At 50.7% G+C, this 27,146-nt stretch overlaps 12 protein-coding genes across 12 annotated transcripts; 8 read left to right on the top strand and 4 right to left on the bottom strand.

Annotated features, from left to right (window-relative positions):
* Positions 1 to 3,092: 3,092 nt before the first annotated feature.
* Positions 3,093 to 4,944, top strand: N7481_001799 (bZIP transcription factor; the record flags this gene model as incomplete). Its single annotated transcript, XM_057261018.1, has 3 exons — positions 3,093 to 4,080; positions 4,135 to 4,316; positions 4,354 to 4,944. The coding sequence occupies 3 exons, from the start codon at positions 3,093 to 3,095 to the stop codon at positions 4,942 to 4,944; spliced, it is 1,761 nt and encodes a 586-aa protein (XP_057125950.1).
* A 916-nt stretch (positions 4,945 to 5,860) lies between these two features.
* Positions 5,861 to 6,232, top strand: N7481_001798 (tRNA processing endoribonuclease Trz1; the record flags this gene model as incomplete). The annotated part of the gene is made up of 1 exon (XM_057261017.1): positions 5,861 to 6,232. The coding sequence occupies one exon, from the start codon at positions 5,861 to 5,863 to the stop codon at positions 6,230 to 6,232; it is 372 nt and encodes a 123-aa protein (XP_057125949.1).
* A 59-nt stretch (positions 6,233 to 6,291) lies between these two features.
* N7481_001797 (ribonuclease Z) lies at positions 6,292 to 9,057 on the top strand (the record flags this gene model as incomplete). The annotated part of the gene is made up of 1 exon (XM_057261016.1): positions 6,292 to 9,057. One exon carries the CDS (start codon positions 6,292 to 6,294, stop codon positions 9,055 to 9,057), a length of 2,766 nt encoding a protein of 921 aa, XP_057125948.1.
* A 658-nt stretch (positions 9,058 to 9,715) lies between these two features.
* On the top strand, positions 9,716 to 10,510 carry N7481_001796 (uncharacterized protein; the record flags this gene model as incomplete). Its single annotated transcript, XM_057261015.1, has 1 exon — positions 9,716 to 10,510. The coding sequence occupies one exon, from the start codon at positions 9,716 to 9,718 to the stop codon at positions 10,508 to 10,510; it is 795 nt and encodes a 264-aa protein (XP_057125947.1).
* Positions 10,511 to 11,568: 1,058 nt separating this feature from the next.
* N7481_001795 (pantothenate transporter) lies at positions 11,569 to 13,191 on the top strand (the record flags this gene model as incomplete). Its single annotated transcript, XM_057261014.1, has 3 exons — positions 11,569 to 11,975; positions 12,038 to 12,293; positions 12,562 to 13,191. The coding sequence occupies 3 exons, from the start codon at positions 11,569 to 11,571 to the stop codon at positions 13,189 to 13,191; spliced, it is 1,293 nt and encodes a 430-aa protein (XP_057125946.1).
* Positions 13,192 to 13,375: 184 nt separating this feature from the next.
* On the bottom strand, positions 13,376 to 15,052 carry N7481_001794 (tRNA-dihydrouridine synthase family protein; the record flags this gene model as incomplete). The annotated part of the gene is made up of 2 exons (XM_057261013.1): positions 13,376 to 14,833; positions 14,894 to 15,052. The coding sequence occupies 2 exons, from the start codon at positions 15,050 to 15,052 to the stop codon at positions 13,376 to 13,378; spliced, it is 1,617 nt and encodes a 538-aa protein (XP_057125945.1).
* A 463-nt stretch (positions 15,053 to 15,515) lies between these two features.
* On the top strand, positions 15,516 to 17,049 carry N7481_001793 (WD40 repeat domain-containing protein; the record flags this gene model as incomplete). Its single annotated transcript, XM_057261012.1, has 3 exons — positions 15,516 to 15,540; positions 15,590 to 16,386; positions 16,435 to 17,049. The coding sequence occupies 3 exons, from the start codon at positions 15,516 to 15,518 to the stop codon at positions 17,047 to 17,049; spliced, it is 1,437 nt and encodes a 478-aa protein (XP_057125944.1).
* A 398-nt stretch (positions 17,050 to 17,447) lies between these two features.
* Positions 17,448 to 18,119, top strand: N7481_001792 (40S ribosomal protein eS25; the record flags this gene model as incomplete). Its single annotated transcript, XM_057261011.1, has 4 exons — positions 17,448 to 17,450; positions 17,519 to 17,561; positions 17,824 to 18,033; positions 18,097 to 18,119. 4 exons carry the CDS (start codon positions 17,448 to 17,450, stop codon positions 18,117 to 18,119), a joined length of 279 nt encoding a protein of 92 aa, XP_057125943.1.
* Positions 18,120 to 18,448: 329 nt separating this feature from the next.
* On the bottom strand, positions 18,449 to 19,277 carry N7481_001791 (putative heme/steroid binding domain protein; the record flags this gene model as incomplete). Its single annotated transcript, XM_057261010.1, has 2 exons — positions 18,449 to 18,949; positions 19,023 to 19,277. 2 exons carry the CDS (start codon positions 19,275 to 19,277, stop codon positions 18,449 to 18,451), a joined length of 756 nt encoding a protein of 251 aa, XP_057125942.1.
* A 549-nt stretch (positions 19,278 to 19,826) lies between these two features.
* On the bottom strand, positions 19,827 to 21,114 carry N7481_001790 (GTR/RAG family Ras-related GTP-binding protein; the record flags this gene model as incomplete). Its single annotated transcript, XM_057261009.1, has 3 exons — positions 19,827 to 20,676; positions 20,727 to 20,828; positions 20,885 to 21,114. The coding sequence occupies 3 exons, from the start codon at positions 21,112 to 21,114 to the stop codon at positions 19,827 to 19,829; spliced, it is 1,182 nt and encodes a 393-aa protein (XP_057125941.1).
* Positions 21,115 to 22,259: 1,145 nt separating this feature from the next.
* On the bottom strand, positions 22,260 to 24,143 carry N7481_001789 (uncharacterized protein; the record flags this gene model as incomplete). The annotated part of the gene is made up of 4 exons (XM_057261008.1): positions 22,260 to 23,472; positions 23,537 to 23,833; positions 23,887 to 23,975; positions 24,030 to 24,143. 4 exons carry the CDS (start codon positions 24,141 to 24,143, stop codon positions 22,260 to 22,262), a joined length of 1,713 nt encoding a protein of 570 aa, XP_057125940.1.
* Positions 24,144 to 25,128: 985 nt separating this feature from the next.
* N7481_001788 (putative acid phosphatase) lies at positions 25,129 to 27,079 on the top strand (the record flags this gene model as incomplete). Its single annotated transcript, XM_057261007.1, has 7 exons — positions 25,129 to 25,288; positions 25,356 to 25,390; positions 25,443 to 25,522; positions 25,579 to 25,695; positions 25,762 to 26,096; positions 26,159 to 26,589; positions 26,642 to 27,079. 7 exons carry the CDS (start codon positions 25,129 to 25,131, stop codon positions 27,077 to 27,079), a joined length of 1,596 nt encoding a protein of 531 aa, XP_057125939.1.
* Between the last annotated feature and the right edge of the window lie 67 nt (positions 27,080 to 27,146).

Here is a 27,146-nt window from a genome sequence, read left to right as displayed (position 1 = left end):
GTCGCCACGAACGAATCGAAGCGGTCTCTGCTATTAGGGCTAAATGGCAAGCTGACGGGACCCTGTGAATTTCATGAACTTGAGTAGATATGAATTCTTCATACTTTCAAGTTCATGTGTTCTTCCCTGGCCTCAGGGCTGTTCGGTAGGTATATTATTCGACCAGATGCCCACTGACAGGTGCTGTTGTCCGAGTCTTCAATACTCTATTCTATGTAAATTTCAAGTTGAACCAACCCGATCGCCAACTTTCTCAATTGCTGCTCCGCTATGTCAGAATGGAGGTCCACTAATCATTCCCGGGAGGATCATCTTAGTGTCAGCTTGAACTTGTCTGATCAAACCTAGAAGCAAATTCAACGGTTGGGTAAGTTCTCGCGCGACACATTCACGAATATTCGCTGGTGGAACAACGTCATAATTCTAGACAATCCATCGAGACCTCAATGGCCAGTAGTCGAGATTTCTTCCACCGGACCTTCTCACCGAAAAAGATAGAAGTCCGGTAGTCGAGTCCCACGAAGACTGCCACGTGGGAGCCATGCCATGGGGAGTGTGGAGTGCAGAATCGTCAAGAAGTTCCAGAAGCAATGGAGCCTGTCAATGGACGTTCGAGACCGAGTTGAAATGACGGTTCACCATGTAAAAACTTTTCGTCGAGATCGATTAAGCTCATGGATGATCTAGATCCCGGGTCCCAGATCGATTTCCAGGCGAGGTCCCGTCACACCATCAGACCTGGACCGGGTTCCAAATCGGTCTAGACGCTGCAGTCGTCAGAGAATCAAAACTTCAAAGAGCTCCAGCCACCCTGCAGGGAATTCGGTCAAGGTCTTGGGGTTGCTGGTCAGGGCTGGGTGATCAGGGCCTGGCGGGGCGAGCAGGATGCGTCGTCAGACGACCAAAGGTGCAGAAGTATCGACTTGGACTGTTGTCAGCGGGATGGTTTGGTATTGGAATATTTTCATCTGGGCGACATGAACGGGGTACATAGGGCGTGGTTCGCCGCGGTCCTGAATTCCGAATATTAACAAAGTCACTATTGAAGTCCGGGACCCTGGGCAATCGGGATAATACATTATGAGTAAATAGTGTCCAAACTATAGACGGTAGACAGTGGGATAATGACTGTAGTGGAGGCAAAAACGCGCCGGAAACCCTAGTGTGGATACCGAACCAGGAACAAAACCCAAACCGAGAACCATATGGTCCCTAAGCCGAGATTCGGCATTGAGGATCGATGGCCAAGGAGAATGACCCGTAGTTGGCGAGATCAGGAAGGAGGAATTCTGAGTCTAATGTACGGAGTACGGAGTACAGAGTGTTCACCGCGAAAGGCAACAAGCAACTCGATGATCGCCTGACTATTCGCGGCTCACAACGCCACACTCGGTGAGATGGTGGCGGGCTATTTTTAATTGAACTCGACCTACGAGTAGAGTGTATTGTACGCAGTACACCGTACTCCATTCCCAGGTTGTAGCAGTGAGGCGCAGACAGTAAACGCAGGAGGGGTGACGATTAAGCTCAGCCTCGGAATGGCTTTGCTTTGCTTTGCTTTGCTGTGGGAGTCTCGAGTCTCAGCCCTAGGTGATCGTTGCTGAAAAGGGGGATTAAAGCCGGAGACCCAAGTTTAGCCAAGTTTAGGCTCTTGAACAAAGTTCTGCTCTCGGTCGATCCACTCTTTGGGCCGAGGGGCCGGCTATAACTTATACCGGAATACGAACTGCGCATGGGAATCGCCACTGTGAAGACGAATGCCCGAAGAGCAGAATTGGATCTGATGAGACATTCGGGGAGGCGAGGATGGCATAGCACAGCGTTAGTAGGAACAATTATCGATGGGTCCAAAATTAAGATTGAAATTGGAATTGAAGCTCGTGGGATCTAGACTAGCCTTATTGGGTAATTTGCCGATTAGTCAGTCGTCTCATCTTATCCCGAGATCAAACCAGACCCCCCCTAGAGCAGACTAAACCGGACCAAACCACACTAGATTGCCATTCGAGAAAAAGCTTATTGCAGGTGGGAAGATTAGCAGCGGCCAACTTCCGGGGTTCTGCCGACAGCGAAGCAGCGTTGGTTTGATCTTCACACAGAAAAACTGGTAGTGGTGGTCACGAGGTGCTGGTTAGTAGTATATAGTAGTATCAACTAGTAGGCGATATATGTCTCTATTTTGGTGGTCGAATTAATAGTATCTTCATACTATAACTGATATTTATTATTCCCAAAGAAGAAGCATCTTTAGACACTCATTATCAGGGTCCGTTCAGGTAGAGTACTACTCGTACGAGTACAGGAGGCACTCTACTGCGGACGCGATGGCGGTTAGCGGCCAGCGCCAAGACCCTGGAGAGCCCAGTTGTTTCGGGAGCACCCACAGTGCTAGTGCTAGTGGTAGTACGGAGTAAGTATAGTAGTGATGTACGGAGGATGTAATCTGTGGATCCGGATACCCCCTGCTCAACGAGGAATGTTGTTGAAGGTTCAACCACTAAGAATTAGTGAGAAGCATTCCTGGGTAGCCAGGGGTGTAGTAGAGCAGAGAAACACAAAGTGTAGAGTGTAGAGTGTAGAGTACATAGTATATGAGTATATATCTAACGTTTATTATCACTAGATAATCCACTAGAATAGACTACAATAGGTGAACTATAAGGGATAATACTGCCAGTGTGTAAGAACAATAATACCGTACACAGGATACACAATACACAATACCGAAACCCATACCAAATTTGGCACAGCCCGATTACATCAGCGGAGACCAAATACTCTTCTCCCATTGGCTCAATCTCCTGGCACCCTTAAGGAAAGACCGGCTTAGTCGCTCCGGCGGGCCACGCAATCCTTTCTCGACTGAACCGCTCTCCCTCCTTTCTCAACTCTCAAGATCCACTGCTTGAACCGTTCTTTATTATTATCTTGGACCCCCATCTAGACCACTGTTTCGCTCTTTTTTTTCTCTCATTTTTTTTCTTATCATTACCCATACCCATATTTATATCAACCCTATCTCCATCTCGCTGTCCAGGGGACAAGGGTCTCGATCTCGACACTACCACCACCATCACCCATCACCACACATCATGGCTACTCTCGCAGAGCATCCCATGCAACCGACTATCAACCCCGCTTATGACCAAGATCTCGACTCCTTCATCAACTTCGATCAACTCGCCTACACATCCGCCGACCCCGCCCGCCCCAAGGTCGCCCTCGCCAGCCAACCTTCTATCGCTGGGACCGACTTCAGCACAAGCGACGCTCGCAGCGCCAGTTTCGCCTCTAGTGGTCAATCACCCATGGCCTTCCAGGCCCCTAGCCACCACTATGAAGAGCACCGCCAACAAACTGGGTTACCCCCTGGCGCCCTGGCCATGACCTACAACCAGCAGCAGCAGCAGCAGGTTACCCAAATGGGCTTCGGAAACCCGAACCCCGGCTATCCCATGAACGGCGATATGTTCCCACAACAGATGAAGCGCGAGGACGCTTCCTTCGATTTCAACACAGCCCCTGCCCGTAACCCATCTGAGATGGAGATCGAGTCCGACGGCATGACCAACACCCCTTACTACTTCCCCAACAACGCGAACAAGAACCAATACATCGATCCCAACGCGCTCGGCGGCCATGAGCTGGCTCAGGCTGGTCCTTCCACTCAGGTCGGTCGCATGTACCCTGGTATGCATCAGCAGCAGGCTGCGATGGCCAAGGCGGCGGCTCAGCAACAGAAGCAACACGAGATGGTGCACCAGCAAGTTCCTCAGCGCCGTGTGGAGGAGAGCCCTGGTGCCCCCTCCAACCGCGGTTCCCGCCAGCCGGATCCTGTTGTTGAGGAGCGCATTTCTCAACTTCTTCACCAGATGCGTCAAAATGCCATTGCTAACGGCGAGGCCTCACCGTCCCCATCTTCCGGCATGCCTCACATGGCCAAGGCCAAGAAGGATGAGGCTGATATGGACGAGGATGAGCGCCTGCTCGCCAGTGAAGAGGGAAAGAAGCTGAGCAGCAAGGAGCGTCGCCAATTGCGGAACAAGGTGTCCGCCCGTGCATTCCGCTCTCGTCGCAAGGGTAAGACGCTGCGTATGACCTTGAAAATTTTGAACATTTACTAATCTTGCACAGAATACATCGGTCAGCTTGAGAGCGAAATTTCCTCCCGCACCAACGAGGCCCACGACCTTCGCATGCAGAACCGTGCCCTCTACGAGGAGAATGCCCGCCTGAACGATCTCGCCCGTATGCTCCTGGGTTCGCCCCATTTCTCCTCTTTCCTGAGCGACATGCCCGATGCCGTTGCCCCCCAGGTCCAGGCTCAGCAGGCACAGGCCCCCCCGTGTCCAGCAGCCCCAGCAGGCTCCTGTGCCCAAGGAGGCCGCCGCTCCTCGTCCTCAGGAGTTCCAGATGCAGCAGAACCCCCAAACCAACATGATGATGGTTCCCCAACAGGGTATGGATGCCTCCATGGCGATGAACAACGGTGGCTGGAACTCCGGTATCGACATGAACTTCGGCAACGCTTCCGTCTTCGCTGTTCTCGAGGTTCCCGAGGGCCCTGCTCTCGATGCTGAGGCTTTGTCTGGCAAGCCTTCCTCCCCGATCGACCTCTCTGAGGGATCCTCCAAGAACGAGGTCCCTGCTCTGGTCCGCCCCGAGCAGTCGACTGAGAAGTCTGATATCGGTGTTGCCAACCCCGATGTGGAGATTGACGAGTCCGACCCTGCCTTTGCTCTCTTCCTTGATTCCCCGCCTGTCGCTATTTCTTCCGATGTCCCTGCCTTCGACGGTGTTCAATCCGAGAAGGCTTCTCAATTTGAGCTGGTGGTGGACTCTACCGAAGTCAGTGCCTCGGCCAAGAGTCGATTCAACTCCTTCTGCAACAACATGGAAGCCGCTTTCCAACGAGTGTCTTCCGTCACTTCTCATCTTCAGTGATTCCCCTCTCTAGCATTTTTCTTTGTATATCTGTCTTTTGTCCTGGCATCATATGTTTGACTATACAACGTCTGTCATATTTCTATTTTTTTTAGCTACATTCTGCGAGTGGTCGGCCTCTTTTTGTCAGATGTCCCTCGGGAGTTTCACGGCGCTCATTAATTCTATGTATCTCCTGGTTGGGGTTTTGGGTGGAAATTTAGTAGCGATTACTCGGCGTCGAGGATCAGCGATACTCAAAATTGATTCATTACGATTATATTTAAGTTGATTAAAATTTCTGTAATCAGATGCATACTATTAGTAGTAATTCCTGCCAAGTACTAGTAACTTACGTTCTGTTGATCGCTGGGCTCGACCTACACCTCCGCCTCCGCCCGCCAAAAAAAGTTGCGGTCCAACTTTCAACCTGCCTACACCACTTCTTCGCCCCTCCACAACCTCCCCCCCAACACTGATGCCGTCTCTCCCCTTTCGCTCCCACTGAATCCTCCTAACAGCCAAATTGGCTTCTCTACCGACCCGCGGTATTCTCTTTACCGCAGCTTCTGGCGCACTCTCGCGTGCATTTCATCGACCGGCCATCACAACCTCCGTCCGCGTCGCCGCATTTCAAACCGCAACATACACCAAAAGTCGCAGTCGAGAATCGGTATCCAAAGCCACGAGGCAGAAAATCGCTGCTCGAACTTCTCCTTTCAAACTTTCCAAACGAAAAGAACCTCCCACCCTCTGCGAACAGCGACAACATAAGTTTCGAGGGCTGGACCAGAGAAACAACCGGGACAAACGAAGCATCGATCCTAGCACGCCCATCGTCTCCACTACTCGAGGTGGAAAACGGGAATACCTCCTCTGCGAACCCTCCCTCCTCAAATTAAAAGAGCTCCCCCAGCCCTCCACCCTAGCCCACCCAATGAAGTTCTACTGGCAGGCCTTGACGACCCCGACGGCCGACACCCCCGGCACGTTCCTCAATCTACACTTCCCCGAGAAGAGATACATCTTCGGTCAGGTATCAGAGGGAACTCAGCGAGCATGCGTCCAACGGGGAACCAAGCTCAGTAGCCACTTGAATCATCTTTTTTTGACAGGTCGCACGGAATGGGCGAACAATGGCGGTCTGATTGGTGTCATCTTGACTGTCGCGGATGCAAGCGCGGCGACCTACGGTTCCCTGGAGACTGCTTCACGTGAAAAGATGCAGCGCGCGGCCGAGCGCAAAGCTACGGAGGCACCAGGAAGAAATCTGGGGCCGCTGAACCGCGCGATCCCACGAACCAGTTAGATGCAGCCATTGACAAGGTTCATTTGAATATCCACGGTGCGACCAACCTGATGCATACTATGGCCACGGCCCGGCGCTTCGTCTTTCGGAAGGGTCTGCCCGTGTATATGAACGAGTATAGTGCCAAGGATATTGAGAAGCGACTCCCTGTCGGCGCAGAGGACCCGTTCCAGGAGCCTACCTGGAGCGATGAGAATATCAAGGTCTGGATTCTCCCCATCAACTCAGACAACTCAAAGTCTCCTTCTCCTTCTCTCTCTCAGAGCCCGCGGAAGCGCAGCTTGGACGAGTTCCGAGAGACTGTCGACTTGGAGGCGCAGCAAATCCAGGATAACCTACTGAGACAATCGGTTGTCCATGATATGTTCAATTCGACCTGGAAGATGGATTCCCTGGTTGAGACTCCTCTCGCGCAAGTGAAGATGCCTGCAACGTTGTTTGTGCGGAACCCAGAAACCAAGGACCTGGAGCAGTACAAGGGACCCATCCCCGGCGACAACAAGCCCCTTCCCAAGATCAACGTGCTCGTTCGGAAGCCCTGGCCCGGTGCGACTGTGGAAACTTTACCGCCTACCACCCCCTCCAAAGAGGCTCTGTGCTATATTGTCCGCAACCACGACGTCCGAGGCAAATTTGACGTGCAGAAGGCTAAGGCCTGCAAGGTGCCTGCCGGTCCTGCGTACGCCAAACTTGCAGGTGGTGAGAGCGTCATGTCGGAGGACGGCAAGACCATCACTCCAGACATGGTCCTCGGCGCTCCGAGATTAGGCCAGGGAGTTGCTATTATGGAAGTTCCGTCTGCGGATTACCTCGACGATGTGGTCAATCGTCGAGAATGGAAGTCCCCCACCGTCATGGCTGAGCTGAAGGTCTTTTTCTGGATCCTTGGTCCCGGCGTTGGCGAGGACCCTAAGTTCCGAGACTTCGTTGCCCGCATGTCCCAGAGTAAGCATCTTGTCTCCGGCACAGACTACTGCCCGAACTATCTGGCGCTGGAAAGCGCCGCTGAATCTGCCATTCGCTTGAACTGCCTCAACGGCGATAACTACTCAATCCCCGACCACGACAATGAAACGCTTCCCCAGCGTGGAATTGCAGGCAGCGCTTTGCCGGGATCTATCGACATAAAGAATCTTCCCTTCGAGCCGGTTAAGCCTGGTCTGATTATCGATATGGAGCCTACCTTCAAACTGAATACCTCGGAGATTGTGAAGCCTGTCAACACAGCCATGGCCGTACGCGTTCCTCGTGCTGTTGCGCAGCGTCTGGATGTCATCAAGAAACGTGTCGCGAAGCCCGAGTTCAAGAAGAAGTATGCTGACTTCCGCGAAACTCTGCCTGGTGCTGACGCCGAGATTATTGCTCTGGGTACTGGCTCCTCCGCGCCGTCCAAGTATCGCAATGTCTCGGCCACCTTGGTCCACCACCCCGGGTACGGTTACTATCTCCTTGATTGTGGTGAGAGCACTTTAGGTCAACTGAAGCGTGTTTTCGGACCCGAGAAGCTGCGCGAGGTTTTCCAGAATCTTCGCATGATCTGGATCAGCCATCTGCACGCCGACCACCACCTGGGCACTGTCTCTGTCATTCGCGCTTGGTACCACGAGGTCTACGGAAGAGACGCCAAGCCTGAAGCTCACCCCGAAACGGACCTGGCAAAGATCCTCCAGGAGAAGCGCTTGTGCGTCGTCTCAGACGAAATGATGATCACCTGGCTGGAAGAGTATGCAACAGTCGAGAACTTCGGTTTTGGCAAGGTGCTGCCCGTCTCCGCACACCCTGAAGCATCCGGCCAAACCATTGTCACTAAATTTAGCTACCGCACCAAACAAGACGGCGGACCTCCCTTCGGAGCACGCAACGCCAACAAGATCCGCCTCGGTTTCCTCGGTGACTCCGGTCCTCTCACATCGCTTTTCAAATCCGCCACCGGTCTCAGCGACCTACTCACAACCCGAGTCAAACATTGCCGCGGTGCTCTAGCCGCGTCCTTCGTCTTCCCGGATGGATTCAAAGTCTCCTACTCCGGCGACTGCCGACCCTCGGATAAATTCGCCTCCATCGGTGCTGGCTCAACAGTCCTAATCCATGAAGCAACCTTCTCAAATGACATGGCCGGCTCAGCCCTCGCAAAGCGCCACTCAACCGCAGCCGAAGCCCTAGAAGTCGGCAAGCGAATGAATGCCCGCTCAGTCCTCCTCACCCACTTCAGCCAGCGCTACCAAAAGATCGCCCAGATCAATGAAACCCCCAATTCAAAGAGATCAATCCAGTTCTCGCCCTCCTGCCCAGGCGCTGAACCCCAACTCGTTGGAGCTGATCGCGGCGGCGCTGCCCCTGATATCCCCCTCGACGACGCCGAGGCCGAGGCCGAAAAGCCACCCTCCCGACAATCTGCCTACGAACTCCTGGACGATATCGCCTTCCCCGAACCCGGTAAACCAGGTCTCACGTCCAAGGGCACCCGGATCCCAGGCCAAAATGCCCCCGTCGCCGCGGCGATGGACTACATGCGTGTCAAAGTGGGCGATCTAATTTACGCCCAGGCGTATGCGCCCGCGCTGGAGAAGATGATCGATGTCATCGAGCGTGGTACGGCTGCTGATGCTGAGCTTCAGAAGAAGAAGCGCCAGTTTGAGGAGGAGACGAAGAAGGCTAAGAAGAACAAGAAGCATTCTAAGGAGCGTGCTACTGAGGCTGCGGCTGTTGCTGCGGCTCTTGCGGCTAGTATTGCTGCTGACGAGGATGAGAGTAAGAGGTCTGTTTGGAGTGCTAGTGAGAGTGAGGATGGGTGGGAGACTAGTGATGTTGAGGAGGAGATGTGAATAATTGGCTTGGGCTGAACTGAGTCCCGTTTTATGTGGCTTGAATGCATGCATGATACCCTGTCGGTTGCGATGGTTGTATTCTTATTTTTCTAGAATTGTATAATCTCACATCTTTTTTTTGTTCAACTTGGGCTAGCAATCTCCAGGGCTATGCCACGGCGATAACTGGGCCCTCAGAGGCAGTGCAAGGACAGCCTTAGGTCATGCATTAGAAATTAAACTTCCATGAAACGCTCCCAGTCATATCGAGTAGAAAGTTGGAAGTGACCCCAACGATGGCGCTCCATACCCCAACACAGACCCGCAAATGGGAATTGATCTCATCGTTTCAGCCCCTTGACTAGTAATACTATTCTGACGCCTACCTCGAAATCACATGAAATTCTTATTCTTAAACCCGAGGCTGATGAAATGGTGAGAGTTTGGTGACTTCAACATTTAAATAAGCCTCATCCCATCGCGATACTGGTATCTTGTCAAAATTTACACCAGATCCTGATGGTAAAATCATCTGCTTGTCCTTTGGAGCTCTAAGTTGAGGCCACAGTGTTACTATCACTGGCTGACAAGAAACTATAACACTTTAAGCTCTATTCTACATTTTGAAAAAAGGCTTCATTCTGTGATAACTTAAAGAAGAAGAAATCTCAGAAAGATGCCACAGAATGGTCATCCTGCAATTCTATTCTTCGATGTCTTGGGGACAATTGTGGAATGGAGATTTTGCATCGCGAAGCAACTGAACGCCGCAGCTCAAGAGATCCTTCAAAATCAAACTCGATCTCTGAGTGCAGATGTGCGAGCACGCGTTTCTGGCATGTCTACTTCAAGTTGGAGGGAGATTTCCGAGGAGTGGCATCACGCATATATGAACTTCGGAGACAATTACGATACATCTCAGCCCTTTGTCTCAGTAGATGAACACAACCGTATATCCTTGGAAAATATTCTCACGGAACGGCGTCTCGGGGATTTATTCAATGAGGACGATCTCCAAAATTTAACACTCGCTTGGCATCGACTTGACTCATACTCCGACAGTGTCCCCGGCCTTGCGTTGCTGAACACTAAATTCCCGACGTCGACATTATCAAACGGCAATGTGAAGTTACTTGAAGACCTACAAAACCACAACTCCTTGCCTTTCAAGCATCTTACCAGTGCCGAACATTTTGGCGCTTACAAGCCGTCCCCCGAGGCCTATAATGGTGCTGCTCGCAGATTTGGGTTTGAGAATTCGCAATGCTGTCTTGTTGCAGCCCATCTTGAGGACTTACAGGCGGCCAAGAAATGTGGGTTTCAGACAATTTATCTGGAGAGAGAGTTGGAAGAAGCTTGGGATAGTGAAGGTGTTGCACGAGCTAGAGAAGAAGGGGTTGTCGATCATTGGGTCGGAGTTGGTGGGTTAGGTCTTATTGAAGTTGCGAAATACTTCGATATCTCGGAATAGAAGTGGTGGATTTTATAGACCGACCTATCAGATCTAGATGACACGATCAATATTTCAACCACCGTCAATGCGATCAAGAGAAATGTAGGGCAAGTTCTTACTTTACTCATTCTGTCCCACTCATAGAATTAATATTGCTCGACAGAATGCAAATAACACGGACGAGCTTACCGAAAAGCCCTATTACGAACTGCCAGCGCTCATGTTTTGAAACAGGTAGATAGTTACCCCTTTCCTGTTCTCTAAAATTGAAAAGTACCTTATGTCAGTGGTCAAACTAAGCAGGTCGAATCTAACCCTAGTGAATCAGATACTCAATATGGCACGCGAAAAGCTGTAGACCCACGGTGAGTACGAAACTCGATTGAACTGGTCTGATTTAAACACGAAGCCTCGACATAATAGGAGGGGTTTCAGGCAGATGTAAACGCAGACATGGAAACACTCTTTGTTTCGTTAGAGAAAGTATATTTAGTAATCTACTTTATTCTCCTTCCTAAAGTCAGAGATCAGTAGTTGCACAAGGCTTTGAAACCTTCATTCTGATCAATCTACATCGAAATATTAGTAAGTGAGTCCTTCTCCAGCAAATAGAATCAGAACCATAGGTCTTAAGAATAATTAACATAATTAGATTATTACAAATGAATTTTTTGTTAGTGACAGAGATTAGGCAAAATTCTCTTCACATGGATCAGGATGACTTATTCAAGTTGATCCCAACCCCGCTCGTGGTAATTTTCTCCTGCTATCACACCATCATGTGAATGTCAGTTCCCCGTTTGATTCACCATATCACTGATCGATCTCGCAACTGGGGGCACATTTATCTCTTTTCTTGTCGGCGGCATACCTTTGACTTCGATCCTCACCTTTTCGCTGCCAGAATCGACTGACTTGGAACGCCTGATCAACTGGCGGGGTATAGCGTATCGCGACAAATTTCTCGTACAACTCCATGTCAACATCAGAATCACTCATCGCGAGCACTCGACTTAAGCAACTTGGCCCCCGCAGCCTTTTTACTTTCGGAAGTCTTTTCAAAAAGGCTGTGCAAAATGACCTCGATACTAACAAAGCTCGCGATCTGGCTCTGGGGACCAGATAGCAAGGATCGCGCTCTGCTAGCAAAACTCGATGTCACCCTACTTCCTTACTTCTCTTTGATATGGTTTCTATTCGGCGTCACCAGGGCCAGCTATTCTTCAGCCTATATCAGCGGCATGAAAGAGGCACTCGGTTTCCAGGGAAAGGAATATAATTACATGAGCACCGCGTATTTGGTGGTCTATGCCGTTTGCCAAATGCCAGGAACCAGTCTTTTGACTATCGTGCGGCCGAAATACGTGTTTGTAACAGCTAACTTGACCTGGGCGGTCTTAACGTTGATCACCTACAAGATGACCAAAGCCTGGCAAGTTATCCTGTTAAACGCGATCGAAGGAGGATTCTCTGCGATCGCATAGTAAGAATTCCCCGGGAATGCATGTGTGGAATGTCAGAAAATAGGAGCTGACATTTTGACAGCGTGGGTGCGCATTTCATTCTCGGTTCCTGGTATAAGAGATCTGAGCTCGGTATAAGGGCTGCAGTATTCTGCGTCTTCGGACATATAGGGACAATGGCTGGTGGCTGGATCCAAGCCGGATTGCTAGCATCATTGGCAGACAAGGGTGGTCTTCCTGCCTGGAAATGGATATTCATTATTGTTTCTGTGATGACTATACCCGTTGCATTATTCGGTACGCTCTCAACCCCGTTCATCCAAAGATGGAAGTACTCAGTAAGACCACAGGCTGGATATTCATTCCGGATCTGCCTTCGCATCGCGCAGCATGGTTCTTGAATAGCGAACTGAAAGAACATGCAATCATGCGACTAGGTGCGCCCCGCAAGCAGTCTTGGGATTTGACTGTGTTCAGGAGGGTGCTCCTGAGCTGGCAATTTTGGCTACTACCATTCATTTTTATGTGTAAGTATTAAAGATGGAAATTTGAATATCCGGTGCTAATATCAGCTTAGTGTACTCTCTTTGCGTGCAAATGCTGCAGAACAATGTGATGGCATACTGGATGGCTTCACGGGGATACACCACTATCCAGCAGAACAATTATCCTACCGGAATCTATGCAAGTGCTATTGTTGGTACAATCTTCTATGCAATAATATCGGACAAATTGCAATCTCGCTGGGAGGTCTCCATTGCGATTGGGTTGACCTTCATCATCGGGTCGGCGATTCTCGTGTCTAGTCCTTCGACAGATGCCGGATACTTCGTGGCATTCTATCTGCTCGGGACCACTTTCGCGCCTCAAGCGGTTTGGTATTCTTGGATGGCTGATGTCACGAGCTCGGATGTACAATTACGAGCTATAACCACCGGCTTCATGAACTCGTTCGACTTCGCTTTTGTAACTTGGTGGCCGCTAGTATTTTACGCTGCTACTGATGCCCCTAATTTTCACAGAGGTTATATTGCAAGCCTGGTGACGGGGGCATTAACCCTCCCGTTTATTGGCTTGATTGCCTATCTCGAGAAAAGAGATCGAGCACGAGGTGTGATTGGAAGAGTTGCGTTCGAGAGCCCGGCCAGTGACGACGAACGTGATGGGCGCGAGGACGATTCAAGCAAACTTGTGGACACACCAATTAATGTACGGTCGGCCGAGGTTAGTGTGTAGTTTCTTCGAAGTATTAGTAAAAGACAAAGACCCTATCTTCCATTAACTTAGAATGAAAACTTGAATTTTCATTAGGTGTGTCAGACCGCTATGCAAAGCAAATATCTATCAGTGCCTATGTACTTCCCGAGCCCTCGGGCTTTTCTATTGCTTGTGTATCCATATTTTGCTGCAGTGCACAGCATTAACCGCTGACCAAACGATCAGGTGTGAGGTTTTCAATTCCAGTTCCATTCGCTGGGGTGGAAGTGCCCTCCGAAGTAGGTGTCCGAGTTTCCGTGGATTCCGTTTTTTCGGTGTCGGCCTTCGCCTTAGATGTAGTTACGGTACCCTTGGCAGTGAGAGCACCGCTCTCTCTAGCCTCCTCGGGCAGAGGCCGGATGTGCGGCTGACACACCCACCAAGGACGACCATACTCGGCGATGGTAGCCTTGGAGCCTGTTAAAGACTCGTCTGGTTGCTTCTCAAATTTCTCGGGGTTTTGTTCATATTCTTTCAGTCCGGCCTTGATTGCTCGCTCAATGAGAGTGAGAACTTTCTCAAACGCGGCCATATCACCAGGCCGGGATTGAGCAAGTGCGTCTCGAACATTTGTATGAGTTCCAACCATGGGCCGGAGTACTTGGAAAAGATGACCCTGCATGAAGCCAAGGCTGGGGGAGCTGGTCCTCTTGACCTTCTCTCGTCTCTGTTTCTTTTTTGGTGGCCCGTCCTCCTCCTCGTTCTGCTCCTCTTCCTTTGCTTCTTCCGTTGCATTCACGGGGTCTGATGGCAGAAAGAGCGGCTTGCGCTCTGGAACAGGTTGCTCAAGGACATATTTGTAGATAATGTCGTAATATTTGCGCAGGATCGCATCAATCCGGTACCCGCCCTTGCCATCTCGGCCCCGCCAGTACTCTCGGCCTTCACTACCAACGGGTGGTGGCTTGCTGAAGACCGTGGGGTCGGAAAGGTTTCCCTCGGCGCTCATGACGCCGTCAGCACCGGTTGCCTCCAGACAACGCTCGATATCATCATTGCTCAAGATGTTTCCATTGGCAAAGATCACAGTCTCTGATGGTAGATTGTCGCGCAGGTAGCGGATGTAGCTCCAATCTGCCAGGCCTGTTTCATGACCCTTCTGCTCCCGGCGACGTCCATGGACTGTGATAATGTTTGCACCGGCGGAAAGAATCATCTTCGCATATTCCAAAGTCTTCTCTTTCGTTTCCTGGATGCGGAACTTTGCCGTAATGGGCACTGAGAGTTCAGTAGATAGCTTATTGATGAGTTTATAGATCAAATCCCAGTCCTCCTGGAGAAAAGCACCGTAGTGTCCCTTCCTGGCAATGCCTTGCGGGCAACCTAGGTTTAAATCGACGGCGTCACAGAAGGGCGCAACGTGTTTTGCTGCTTCCAGGAACTCATTTGGGTCGTTTGCGCAGAATTGAACGAAGAGGGGGCGGTCGAATGAGGGATTTCCGTCGAGGAAGAGCTCGTCCTTCTTGTTCGAATCTCCAATGGCGCCACGAGTGGGTTGAAAACACCCGGAGCGGACACGTTCCTGTTCTCCAAATAGACGCGCGTGATACATAGGGGAATATGCGAGAAGGGACTTCGACTCGTCCTCGGGCATGAAGGATCGTGTGAGCATGCGCCAGGCCTGGAAAGAAGAGAAGAATGTCAGTGTGGATTCCTCCTATATGGCTTTTGATAGACTCACAAACTCGGATCGGTCAACCATGGGGGCCACGATATACTTGGGGCTTCCAATGCTTTCGTAGAACTGCCTTCCTAGTAGTTTCTTCTGAGGTGCCGCTACGGCGGAGGGCAGCTCGGCACCATTTTGCGCCTTCTGCTGCTGCGTTGTGTCGGACACCATTCTGACGTAAAGTCGGGGGGTTTGGAACAAAAAGCGCCCCAGCCACGGGGATGATCTAGTTATAAGACCTATTTTGACTGCTGAAGCCGAGTTCCACTTCATCGTAGTAGGACGAACATCTCGACTTTTTGCCGGCGCTCTGCTTATCTCGGAGCGGAGGATCAAACCCTCCGGGCTATCTTATCGGAGTGGCGGCTTATCTAAGCATCCTTGCCTGAGGCGATAAATGTGGATGCCTCACCCGCATTGGGTTGGATGAGATCCATCTTGAGATATTCTCAATACGTGCAGAACAGCGACTATTTCGAGTCCAAGGTTGATGGAAATTGAGGGAAAAAAAAGATCCTCCACTCTCCAAATTGTATCTCTTTCTTCCGCGATCCAATAGACGAACTTACGGTCTCGGATTCTTGATATACCACTGAGCGCATAGACGCGCCTCATTGTTGACAGAGCATCAACAATGGATGCCTCTACTGGAACCGGGGGTAAATTCTTTTCTTCAACATATATAACCAAATGCTAATCCCAACTCAGCTCCACTGGCTCTTTCACTTTCCAATGACGGCCTTTTTGCAGCTCACGTCCATGGCAAAGATCTTGCCGTCTACTCAGATTTGGCATCCGAGCATAAAGAAATGCAGATTACCAAAGTCATGGAGACAAATGTCAAATCTTTCAAATTCTCTCCTACACGAAATTCAATTAAATCGTCTACAGACCGACGTCTTCTCAGCTCCAATGAATCCCGCATCTCGATCTGGCAACTAGAAGAATTGAAGCTGTTTGCCGAGATCGAAAACCTCGAGCCAGGGACACTCAACATCGAATTTGGAGCCGATGAAAACGAAATTCTTGTATTCCATGCGTGGAATACGAAAATGACTATTCACTCCTTGGACACGGGGCGCAGCTCCATGATCAAGTCGCCCAAATCTGCCCACCACCTTGGATTCGGCTATCGCCCGCACACCCTGCACTTCGCCATCCTATTAAAACCGGATACATCTGACCTACTTACTATTCATGACCCTAAAACCTACAACCTGGTTAGCCGGGTAGTTCTCTCAACTAATGACGCCCAGGGCTTGAAATGGAGTCCAGATGGGAGGTGGATTGCTGTCTGGGATGCTGCCAGTTCTGGTACCAAGGTGCTCATTTTCACGGCCGACGGACAGCTATTCAGGACTTATAGTGGCTCATCCGAGATGGATGATTCATTTGATCTGGGCGTCAAGCAGATTGAATGGGGCCCTCTCGGAAAAGACGGCACCTCCAGCACTCTCGCTGTCGGCAAGGTTAATGGCAATGTTGACCTGCTGCGAACCCGAACAGTATGTACCTCTCGAAAGAACTGACAAATACATATCTAACTCTTCCAGTTTACTTGTTCCACTACACTCTCGCATGTTTTCCCGCTTGATCAGTCTTCACCTAGGATCTGGCGCGAGCGATATACAAGTGCCCTCGGAGACGCGGAATACGCCGAGGCGACATGCTCCTCTGCATTTAACATGAGTCCCGAGTCTTCGGGGCCACCGCGAGGTGTACAAATCATGACATTCAGCCCTGACGGAACGATGCTCGCAACTGTGGATACTATGCGATCTAATGTTGTCTGGATCTGGACATTGGATGCCACGCCCAGACTGGCATCTGCTCTGGTGCATGAACAACCGGTTCGTCAACTAGCTTGGCATCCTTCGACGCCGCAGCTACTCATTAATGCAATTACGAACAACCTGCCTACTATTCGATGGTGGTCGCCCAATGATCACCCGGTGATCGCCCGCGTTCCTACCCAAAAAAGCGACAGTGGGAAGTATGAGGTGAAGTGGCTTGTTGAATCGGAAAATGATGCGACCTTTTGGTTTGCTTCGACCGATGAGTACGTGGTTGGGTATTTGACTGATGAGAATGGTGTCTCTGGATATGAAGTATTGAATTCGGTGACCAGTCGAGGATATGGAGGTCATGCTGGTAGCTTGGGCCGTTAGATAGTCCTATATTGTAATGTATAGGAGTTCTATACATAGTAGGAGCGCTGATTTCACAATAATGTCAAATTGAACCATCAAAATAAACATGAAAAACTGATCAACAAATTCCCCTTTAACCTTTGTTATAATAAATCATCAACAGAATTTACGATCAATCTGAATGGACTCTTGATATTCCATCTAGTAAGCTACGAGTACTAAGGAGTATACTTAGTGTATGTACAGTACTCTATGAACCAGCCAATCACCGGCCTCGCACTAACCGAGTTTGCCCCACACGTGACCTGGGGCTTAGGGCTTGAGTGGTGGATTAGTCATGCCCCACGGCCATTTTCGCACTCGAGATCCGCCGTCCCAGACAACCTTCCTTTGACTATCCGCAACCGACAGACAAAATGGTGAGTGCCCATCTCAAAATGCCTGGTCATCGCTGCAAAGACACGAGCTAATCACTATTCAAATACAGCCACCCGCAGGAAAGCAAAAGAAGAAGTGGAGCAAGGGCAAGGGTACGCTATCACCATCACCGTTACCAGCGACATCACCAGCAACATGACCATGATCATCCATCCATCCATCCATCCAGCCGACCGTGACAACGATCTTCGAACCCTTTCTTTCTCGCCCGGCCCCAACTACCGCACGAAGAAGACGAGATTTTGAGTCGTTGCGCGATCGGATATGGATGGTGGATCTGGCTCTGGACATGGACTTGAATATGCGAAATACATTACGAATAAACGGCGACTAACATTTTTTTTCTGTCTATAGTCAAGGACAAGGCCCAGCACGCCGTTGTCTTCGAGAAGTCCACCCTTGAGAAGCTCAACAAGGATGTCCAGTCCTACCGTCTCGTGACCGTCGCCACCCTTGTCGACCGTCTCAAGATCAACGGCAGCCTGGCTCGCCGCGCTCTTGCCGACCTCGAGGAGAGAGGCCAGATCAAGAAGGTCACCAGCCACTCCAAGATGAACATCTACAGTGCGTTCCCCCGAACACAATATTTTGACTTTTGAACCCTAACTAACTTGTCCCCCCCCTCAGCCCGCGCCGTCGCCGCCGAGTAAACGCTCCGTACCTCCATTTCTCGCGGTTGTCTATTTCTCTTACGAATGATATCATTTCACATGGGAAGCTCAGTGTGATGCTTAGTGGCCTGACTCTCGGCACTGTGGACCTTCGTCCTTTAGCCTAGCATCAGGTTAAACGAAGAATAAAAAAGTTTCAAAAACTTCAAATTTTTTTCCCCGCTATGTTCTGCGTAATACGTAGTTTATTAAAGTCCACCATATTGGACCGACAGCCCACGCCATCAAAAATACGCCTCACGAATGCTATAATAATATGTTCCTCTTTTCAAGGTTATCCTTTCACCTTTCAAGCGGAATACACCCCTCTACTTCCCCTCCATCTCACTTCTCTTCGGCCTCTGACCAGCCGCGGCCTCACAAAGAGGCCGCTTCCCCCACACCTCATCGCCCTCCCCTTGTTCACCACCCACTCTCCCCACCTGAAAATACTTCGCATGATTACGGAAGAACCCCTCCCACCTATTCACCGTCTTCTCAACCTGCTGCCTAGCAAGTCTAAGCTCGCGCTCCTTCCGAATCTTCCTCTCCCCATTCGTAAGCCCTTCATCCTCAACATCCTCCACCGGCACAAACATCTCCTCCACCCCGCCAAGATCAGGCGTGAGATCTTCTTGGAAACACCCCGTCACAAACGCACGCGTTGCGTCGCGACCGGAGAAGAATCCGTAACCACCGCCCGGTCCGTACATGCCTGGGTTCGCGGATACGTCGAAGATAGACCCGTTTACGGCGAGGTAGATTGGTAGTGAGGGGTCGCTGCCGTTGTAGAGGGATAGTTCGGTTGGGGTGAGTGTTATAGGTCCGATCTAGGGGAGCGTGCGTTAGTGGTGTTTCCTCTTTGTAGCTTCGATCGAGCTGGTTGGGTGCTGCCTCGCTCACCATGTACGACTTTAGTACCGGCCACCGTGTATACCACGGTCGGTATCCCCATAAGACGGACTCAGAGTTGGTGACGTAGTATGAAAGACCGCATGATGCGATGACGAGTGTGACTAGCACGCGGATGATGTCCAAGACGCTGATACCGCGGTCTTCGTTGGAGGCGTGGCGTGATGGTTGTTGTTGTGTTTGTGTGTTTGTGTCGCGATTGGAACCGGAGGACGCGGCTGTTTGTCGCTGGCGGAGTTCCGGCATCGTTGGGGTATGCTCTTTTTTCCGGTTTGCCCCTAAACTTGGAGGGTGTTGGTTCTGGTCGTGGGAGAAGGGGGTGGTGGTCGGTGGTTGGTTGTGGTGTGGTGTGGTGGAAATCTGGGGAAGATCGCCTCGGCTGGCCTGAAAGAAGGTGTTAGTGCCTACAGTAGTACTTACTACTAGTAGTAGGGGGGTGCGATGGCAAGGTAGCACACGTCTGATCTGACTCAGGTCCTTAGAATACCTAGTAGGTAGTAGGTAGATTTTGTCTTTCGGTTTTATCCTGTAAGATACTACTACTAGTACTTTTCTTTCAAGCCTGGAGGTCAGGTTTGAATGTGGACTCTTGAGACTACTCGGACCACAATATACTTATTTCACCGAGAATGTCGTCTACAACCTTCAACCAAAATGTGTCGAAGCCAATGGGCATCTCTGGGTAGCAATATTTTGTCATCAAATTCATGATTCTAGCAAGAAGGCATTGCAGACATGCGATATGCTGAGTCTCCTGCACAGCCAGCAGCTAGTCTTCGCACCCCGACATCCAGCTCAAGGACCACCATGATCCCGCGCCGCCTGTTCTTCCTGTTCTTGTTCCCATGATCGAGAGAAAACCTCATTCAACGCGTCCTGGAAAGTGCGACAGTTCATATCGATAAGTCCCTTCTTTTCCTTGGCCTCGGGGTTCCTAATCACCGAGACAAGACACAAGTACTTGTTCATCTCCATGAGATGAATCATCGTCTCGTCGTGCAGGATGACATGACTCTCTGCCTCCTGCACTTGTTCACCCTTCGCCTTTCGAAGCGGGTGATCCCACGAGTACAACTCGGAGATATCGACAATGACATCAATGTAATCGGAGCACATCTCGTAACAGGCCATATCGACAGGTCGGGTATCGGAAGCAATGTAGATTTTACTGAGGACGTCGAACAAATAGGTTTTCTCGAAGCCGCAGTTGTTCGAGAGCGTGGTGATCAGGTTTTCGAGGGTGGAGAGGTTGGGGATGAGCTTTTGGATAACCTTGCTGAAGGCTTCGAAGACGGAGTAATCGTAAATGGAGGTGAGATAGTAGTGAACAGGCGCGTTTTCATACCCCGCGTCGCTCAATTCGTCGGAGATTCGCTGGACAATGTCCTGAAAAGTATCTTGGCGGTATTCATCGGATAGCCCGTCCACCTTGTGGATGAAGACTTCGACGTTGATGCCGGGATAGTACTGTTGTACAGTCAAAATGGTGCGGTTTAACCGCGCAACCGAGTCGAGGTAGTCATCTTGGGCATCGATGACCCAGACGAGTGCGCCCAAGCTTCCGAAAATATCCTCCAGATCGAAAGACGGCTCGAGGTATTCAAGTTGCCCGGGAAAGTCCCAGACTTGGAAATCCATGAAAGAGCTATAGCCGGAATTAGCTAGAGAGTTCAGATGAGGTGCATTGACACTTACTGGATAGAATCCTTCTGGATCCGGGTGGTGGATTCAAGGAAGAGCGTCTCGTTGGGGGGCATCTTGTGAAAGACGACACTGGCAATGGATGACTTGCCACTCCTAAACGAAATTCAGCAACACTGTTTTCTGGCAGAGAAAAGATAATGCCGACTCACCGGCGAAGTCCCATCAGAAGGAGACGAGGTTTGGCATCGCGCGGCTGGGTATCGGGCACAAGGCTTGACCGGGCATGTGCCGAGGTGCCGACTTGGTGATTTCCCTGTAGATGTTGTTCAAGGCTTAGCTGGGCTTCAGATTTGAGAAAAGAGAATTGACGGTCGCCGACAAAGGGCTGTTCAAAATCCCGTTCGATCGACCAGGATCGCTCAACAGCGGGCCAGGGCATATTGGGCCGGAAAGGTTCGCGCATAGAAGGGGAGGAAGAGGAGTGCGTATGTCAAAGGGCCATCACATGCTCGATATAGCAATCGTGTGTGAAATTCAATATAGAGATGAACATTCCGGAATCATTGGGGCTGGGAATACTCTCCGACGTGGTCCACGGGGTTCCGGGCCATCGCGACTCAGCAACTCACGGGGCGCCATATGGACACCGCGCGTGCGCGCCTTAACACACCTGAACGCCTCAGGCTGGGATTCCCTCTTATCTTTGCGCCTGCATATCAAGAGGCAATATACACACCCACATTTGTATCAATCCAGAGATTAAAGAGGACCGGCACTGAGTGTTTGTCTCACCATTGATATGCCCTAGCACGCAGGCGAACGCGGTGCGCAACCGATAGTCACGGGCAACGGGCAGAGCGGGCAACAGCGAACAGCCAGAAAACAGCCAGAGAGTAGGCGGATAGGTGGTAATTGCAAGGCAAGAGGAAAGAGACAGGTAGAAAATGCAAGGAATTGGGCAGATGCGAACATAGGATAGGCCTTGCCTTCCCAGATGACGGGGAATGGAGCGGGGAGAGCATTCAAGTTCTTACCTCCATTGAAGCAGTCGGTCACAGTGGGGAGGGTTCCTGAGGCAAGTTAGCATGAACGACTGCAAATGACAGGGAGGCAGGTACAGGAATTGCAGGGAGCCAAGAGCGGGGGCGACAGATGTTGATCAAACGAACCAGCCGAGATCGAAGAAGTGCATTCGCTTTCAGGCTGGGCGAGGTGGAGGTGGAGGTAATTATAGCAATGGCGATGATGGTCCGGGCAGGGATTGTCAGGCCTGCATGATCGATTTTAGAGAGGTAGAGAAAATAGAAAGTAGAATCAAGCAGGGATCGCCCTTATGTACTCTGTGCAGTGTAGTGCAGTGCAGTGTAGTGTGAACTTGAAGTGAAGTGATTGAAGGAGGAGAAGGTGGGCAAAGGCGGAGTTGCTATCGATAGCGGGAGGAGAGAGGGTACTACTAGTATGGTAGGGTAGAGTAGTACTGTTAACTATGGTTTTATGGTATATTTAATTTATTGACAAGGTTATAATTGGGAATTGAACTTGAATCTGGTATATTCTATTAATCATAACTTTTGCCCCTATATCCTAGTGGACGTGGGAATGGGTGATTTCGCTGGTGCGGTGTTTCCTAATGTTCCCTCCAGTACTCGTATAAGCATGACTATGACTGTTGGGAACTTCCTCTTCCTCTTCCTCTTCCACCTCCAATTCTGGCCACTCCTCCCATCCATCTTCCCAAATCCCCGCGAGTTTCTTGCTTTTACGCTCAAGACTGAGCTTTTTACTCTTCATAATCTTCTCCCACTGCTTCATCTCTGCATCATCTAACAGACACTCGTCCAGAATGGCCGTCAGTTCACTTTCATCCACCCCTTCACCAATAAACACAATCTCCTGTCGTCGATCACCCCAGGGTCCCTGGAAATCATTCTCGATCGATTGTCGAACATCCTGGTCCTCGGGCCACGCCTCATCGGGGATCTCTGCGAACCAGGGACCTCCACACCCGACCGTTAGCATTCCGCCCGCTTGGCTCCACTCGCCAAACTGGAACGCCCGTGTCGCCAGCCAGAAGAAGCCCTTCGATCGCAGCACTGGCCCAAATGCTGCGTGGTGGCGCTTGTTTTCAAGAATGTCTTTGGGATCTGGCTGGTCAAAGTCTTCTATTGATCCGCTGTCACTGTCACTGTCACTGTCACCCTCGTCTCCTTCTCCCATCTCTTCATCCTCTTCCTCTTCCTCCAATTCATTGTTTTGAAGCAAGATGAACTTGTCGTGAAGTAATGAGAAGAGTTTTCGAGGATGAAAGGGTCGTCGTGCCGAGTAGACAAAGTTGTTGATGTCATACTCCAGCGTCTCCGGCTTAGGTGCCAATCGCTCCCCGTTGCCAGTCTTCTGCATCGTCATTTCATGCAAACTGCGCAACCAGCCAGCCCCCGAGGCGGCCCGGATAAAATCGAATTTTCCAGTCGATATGATCTCACGGACATCAATCTTAGAGTAACTCGATTCAAGCACCTTGGCGTCTGGATTGAGCAGTTTGAGAAGCTGCACAATCTTCTCGCGGTGGGCTTGGTCGATGGTTTCGACCTTGTTGATGATCAACACATCGGCGAACTCGATTTGATCCACCATGAGGTCGGAAATGGTTCGCTCGTCTTCGGGAACGATCTCATCTTTGCCGTATCGGTCGGAGAGGAACTCGGTGGTGTCGAAACTGGAGAGAAGGTTGAAAGCATCGATCACGGTCACCGTGGTGTCAAGGCGGGCCATGGTGTGCAAGCCACCCAATTCCACGCTATTGAAATGTTAGATCATCTTCGCCTTTGCTAAGAAGCAGCGGCGATGTTTAGATCACTTACATCTCTTTCAAAATCTTCTTCGCCTCGTCGTCATTCTCGGCGCTGATTTGGTCCTCGGCTTCTAACATGGCAGAACTGAACTCCGCCGTGAAGGTTTCGGCGACCTGCATCGGCTCACTAATACCGGTACTCTCGATCACCACATATTCGATCTCGTTCTGTTTTGCGAGGCGGGCTAACTCGGATAGCAGGTCGCCACGGAGTGTGCAACAGATGCAGCCATTCTGCATCTGGATGAGCTTTTCTGTCGTTTGGGAGACCTTGTGATTTTTGATAAGGGCAGCATCGATGTTAAGTCTAAGGAGAATAATGTCAGGGTTGTTCATCGCTTCCGCATATGCAATACTCACTGACTCATGTCATTGACAATGACCGCAATTCGCATTCCATGGTCTGGGGACCCAAGGATGTGCTTCAGGAGAGTTGTCTTGCCACTGCCCTGTTTAAATGTCAACAATGTGTCTGACATGTACAACATTTGGATAAATCTTACCAAGAATCCAGAGAGCAGGGTGACCGGTAGCTGCCGAGGCTTGGGCCTCTCAGCCTCTTGATTAGGGACCTGGACATGGTACGCCAGATTCTCACGACCCGAATCAATAACCATTTTGCCTGTGCTCGTTTGGTTTGCAATTCTATGAAAAGGAAACGAGAATAAAGAAGAAACCCAAGACTTCCTCTCCTAGAAACCTTGCGGGCAACTCATTTATGCCTCACAGGCCTCGTCTCCAAGTTCCTCATCGTCCAACATTGTTGGTCTCATTTCCCATGCGATACGTATACACATACAGGTCCCCCAAGGTTGATATGGAAATGGTGGGGATATCACCAGTCCAATAAAGGCGGATCTGCCCCCTGATGCTGATAAATGGTGGGCTTTGTGTGGCTGGCGGGTGTGGTCCACAAGGTACCTGGATGGCGTCGCTGACCTTCACGGTCCTCAAATGACGGGGGCGACTCGGTAATCTGGTATTAACGATAGTTCTATTGGCCGAGAATTTCCGCCGTGTTTTGATGCTAATGCGGACTTCATCAAGGGGATTAGAATCGGTATGTTCTTGTGGAGAGGTCACTGTGCCAAGGTTCCTCGTCCACTTAAGCCATACTAGTACATATGTGGTAGAACTTGAAGAGTGTAACCCGAGTATTTTGAAGTATGCCATAATATATGAACTTTGATATTTTTTCTTTGTACCTGGGTACTAGTAGCCACTTGGTACCTGATAAACGTGCGGCTGGCGGCAGTCGTCATTGGATACTACTAGGAGAATAGTTCATATTTCCCGATACGGCCTCAGAATGAGCCACCCTCAAGAAGGCATTGGCAATACTGCACCTGCAAAGATATTGGCAATAGTTACTAGTACTAGTACTAGTAGATACTAGATATCATTGCCATACGGTAATAATATGCAGTAACTATACTCTGTAGTTACTCTGTAGTTACTCTGTAGTATATTCTGGAGTACCCCCACTCCCCCCCCCCCCCACGCTGGGCTCTCACCGCCCGGGCCAGACTGCTCATCCTCGGCCCAAGCTACTCAGTATGCGTGCTCCGCTTTATCTTCCAGTTCGACTCATCACTCGAAAGTATGACAACCCTTACCCCCCGGGAGCCTTACTCCCCAGAGGAGCTGGAACGGCTCTATCCTAAAAGTCTGAAGTTGCAATTGGTACAGGTCGTGAGTCTAAACCCCCCCTATCGCTCTTCCCGCCAGCCCCGAGCTAATCCCAGTCAGTTCCTTCGTCATGGTATGCGAGAGCTCCGCCCTATATGTCGGTTGACCGTTGAGCCCGATCGCATTCTAACTTGACCTAGGCGAACGTACACCTGTTTCCTCGCGCTTTCAAAATGTAAGCCTTCAATCCTCTCGTCATGGTTCTAGCATACTAATCATCCTCTTAGACAGGTCTAGCCCCATGTAATTCCCCCCCCAACCCCGTCCCGTTCCATACGATGAGGCCCCCCCAGCTGACTCTTCTCCGGTATAAGACTGGCCATACTGTGGGGTTGCGAGACGCATGATCCAGATGGCTTCCAGTAACGAAGATCTTTCTTCCTGGAATGGCTTTCAGTTTCGCCGGAAAATGGAGTCCTTTGGTAACAGAGACCAATCCGTTGTTGCGGTAGGCGCGGGCAATGAGATTGAGGGAATCTGGTCAGTTGCACTGAACAAGGGCCTCGATCACTTTTCGAAAGGCCCATCCAGCTAATGATTGCACAGCCAGCACGGAGAACTCACCGACAAGGGTCGCGAAACTACCTACGCGCTAGGCAAGCGATTGCGCCATCTTTACGTTGACCAGCTCGGATTCATGCCTGCGATCAAGTCCGATAGCGAAGACATGTATCTGCGAGCGACACCGATCCCCCGCGCTCTCGAGTCGCTGCAACAGGCTTTCTGGGGTATGTACCCTACCAGTGCCCGTACCCTCAACTTCCCGCCGCCTGTCATTGTCGCTCGGTCCGTGTCGGAGGAAACCCTCTTCCCAAACGAGGGCAATTGTCGGCGGTTCCGCCAATTGGCTCGGCTCTTCGCCGATCGTGCGGCCTCACGATGTAAGTGCCAGTCCCAGGAAACTTCACCCGTCCCAGTCAATAATAGCTCACGCCCGCGACAGGGAACGATTCGGAGCAGATGGAATATCTGAACAAGCTTTGGTCTAAGTATATGCCGGAGACTTCGCCCAAGGTGGCGGTGGATGCGCACCCTCGTCTGTCCGGTATTATGGATACCATCAACGCGACTGATGCTCACGGACCGGCAACGAAGCTTCCTTCTGAGTTCTACGACAAGAAGGGCCGCGCTGTGATCGATCGTATTGCGGTCGAGGAGTGGTTCGCCGGCTACAACGAGAGCACTGAGTACCGCAAGCTGGGCATTGGTGCTCTCATGGGTGACGTGGTAGACCGCATGGTTAGCACTGCCGTTGACGGCGGTTGGCGTAGCGAGACTTCTGCTTCTGGATCTGGTAAGCCTGAAGATGGCAAGTCAATCAAGTTTGCCATGAGCGGATGCCACGACACCACCCTGGCCGCAATCCTGTCCAGCGTGGGTGGTTTCCAGAATGGATCCTGGCCCCCTTTCACCTCGTCTATCGCAGTTGAACTATTTTCGCAAGCTCCCAACAACCGAGCCGATGCCGGCTCCATCCTGGAGGAGTTCTCCAACCCCCCGTGTTGCTACTAAGAAGATTGGTCTCTTCTCGTCTCTTCTCGGAAACAAGCCTACAACCCAGCAGCAGTTGGCCCCATCTGAAACTGCTCGCGCGCCCATTGAGTCGTTCCCCGAAGAGGCCCGTGAGTCCCTGCGCAAACACTATGTCCGCCTTCGCTTTAATGATCAACCTGTTTATATCCCCGGCTGTGCTTCCAAGCCCGAAAACCACCTGCCTGGTGATGAGAGTTTCTGCACCTTGGACGCCTTCAAGGAAATTGTTGACAAGTTTACGCCCACGAATTGGCAAGATGAGTGCATGCAAAACCTAGGCCAGGGCCTGCACGGTCCTAATAACCAGGAACGCAGCCCGGCTGGCTTTTAGACATTACTTGATTTCCTCTTTTGTGCTGAGCTTTTACCATGAGGTTTCCATGCAAATAAATTGGGTG

The sequence above is a fragment of the Penicillium waksmanii genome, assembly GCF_028829765.1.
Source record: "Penicillium waksmanii strain IBT 27052 chromosome Unknown utg000002l:1.0-3326099.0:1.0-3328782.0, whole genome shotgun sequence".
In the NCBI taxonomy this organism is placed as follows: Eukaryota; Fungi; Ascomycota; class Eurotiomycetes; order Eurotiales; family Aspergillaceae; genus Penicillium; species Penicillium waksmanii.
The sequence above is the reverse complement of the archived record's forward strand: the minus strand, read 5'-3'. Positions and strand labels throughout refer to the sequence as shown.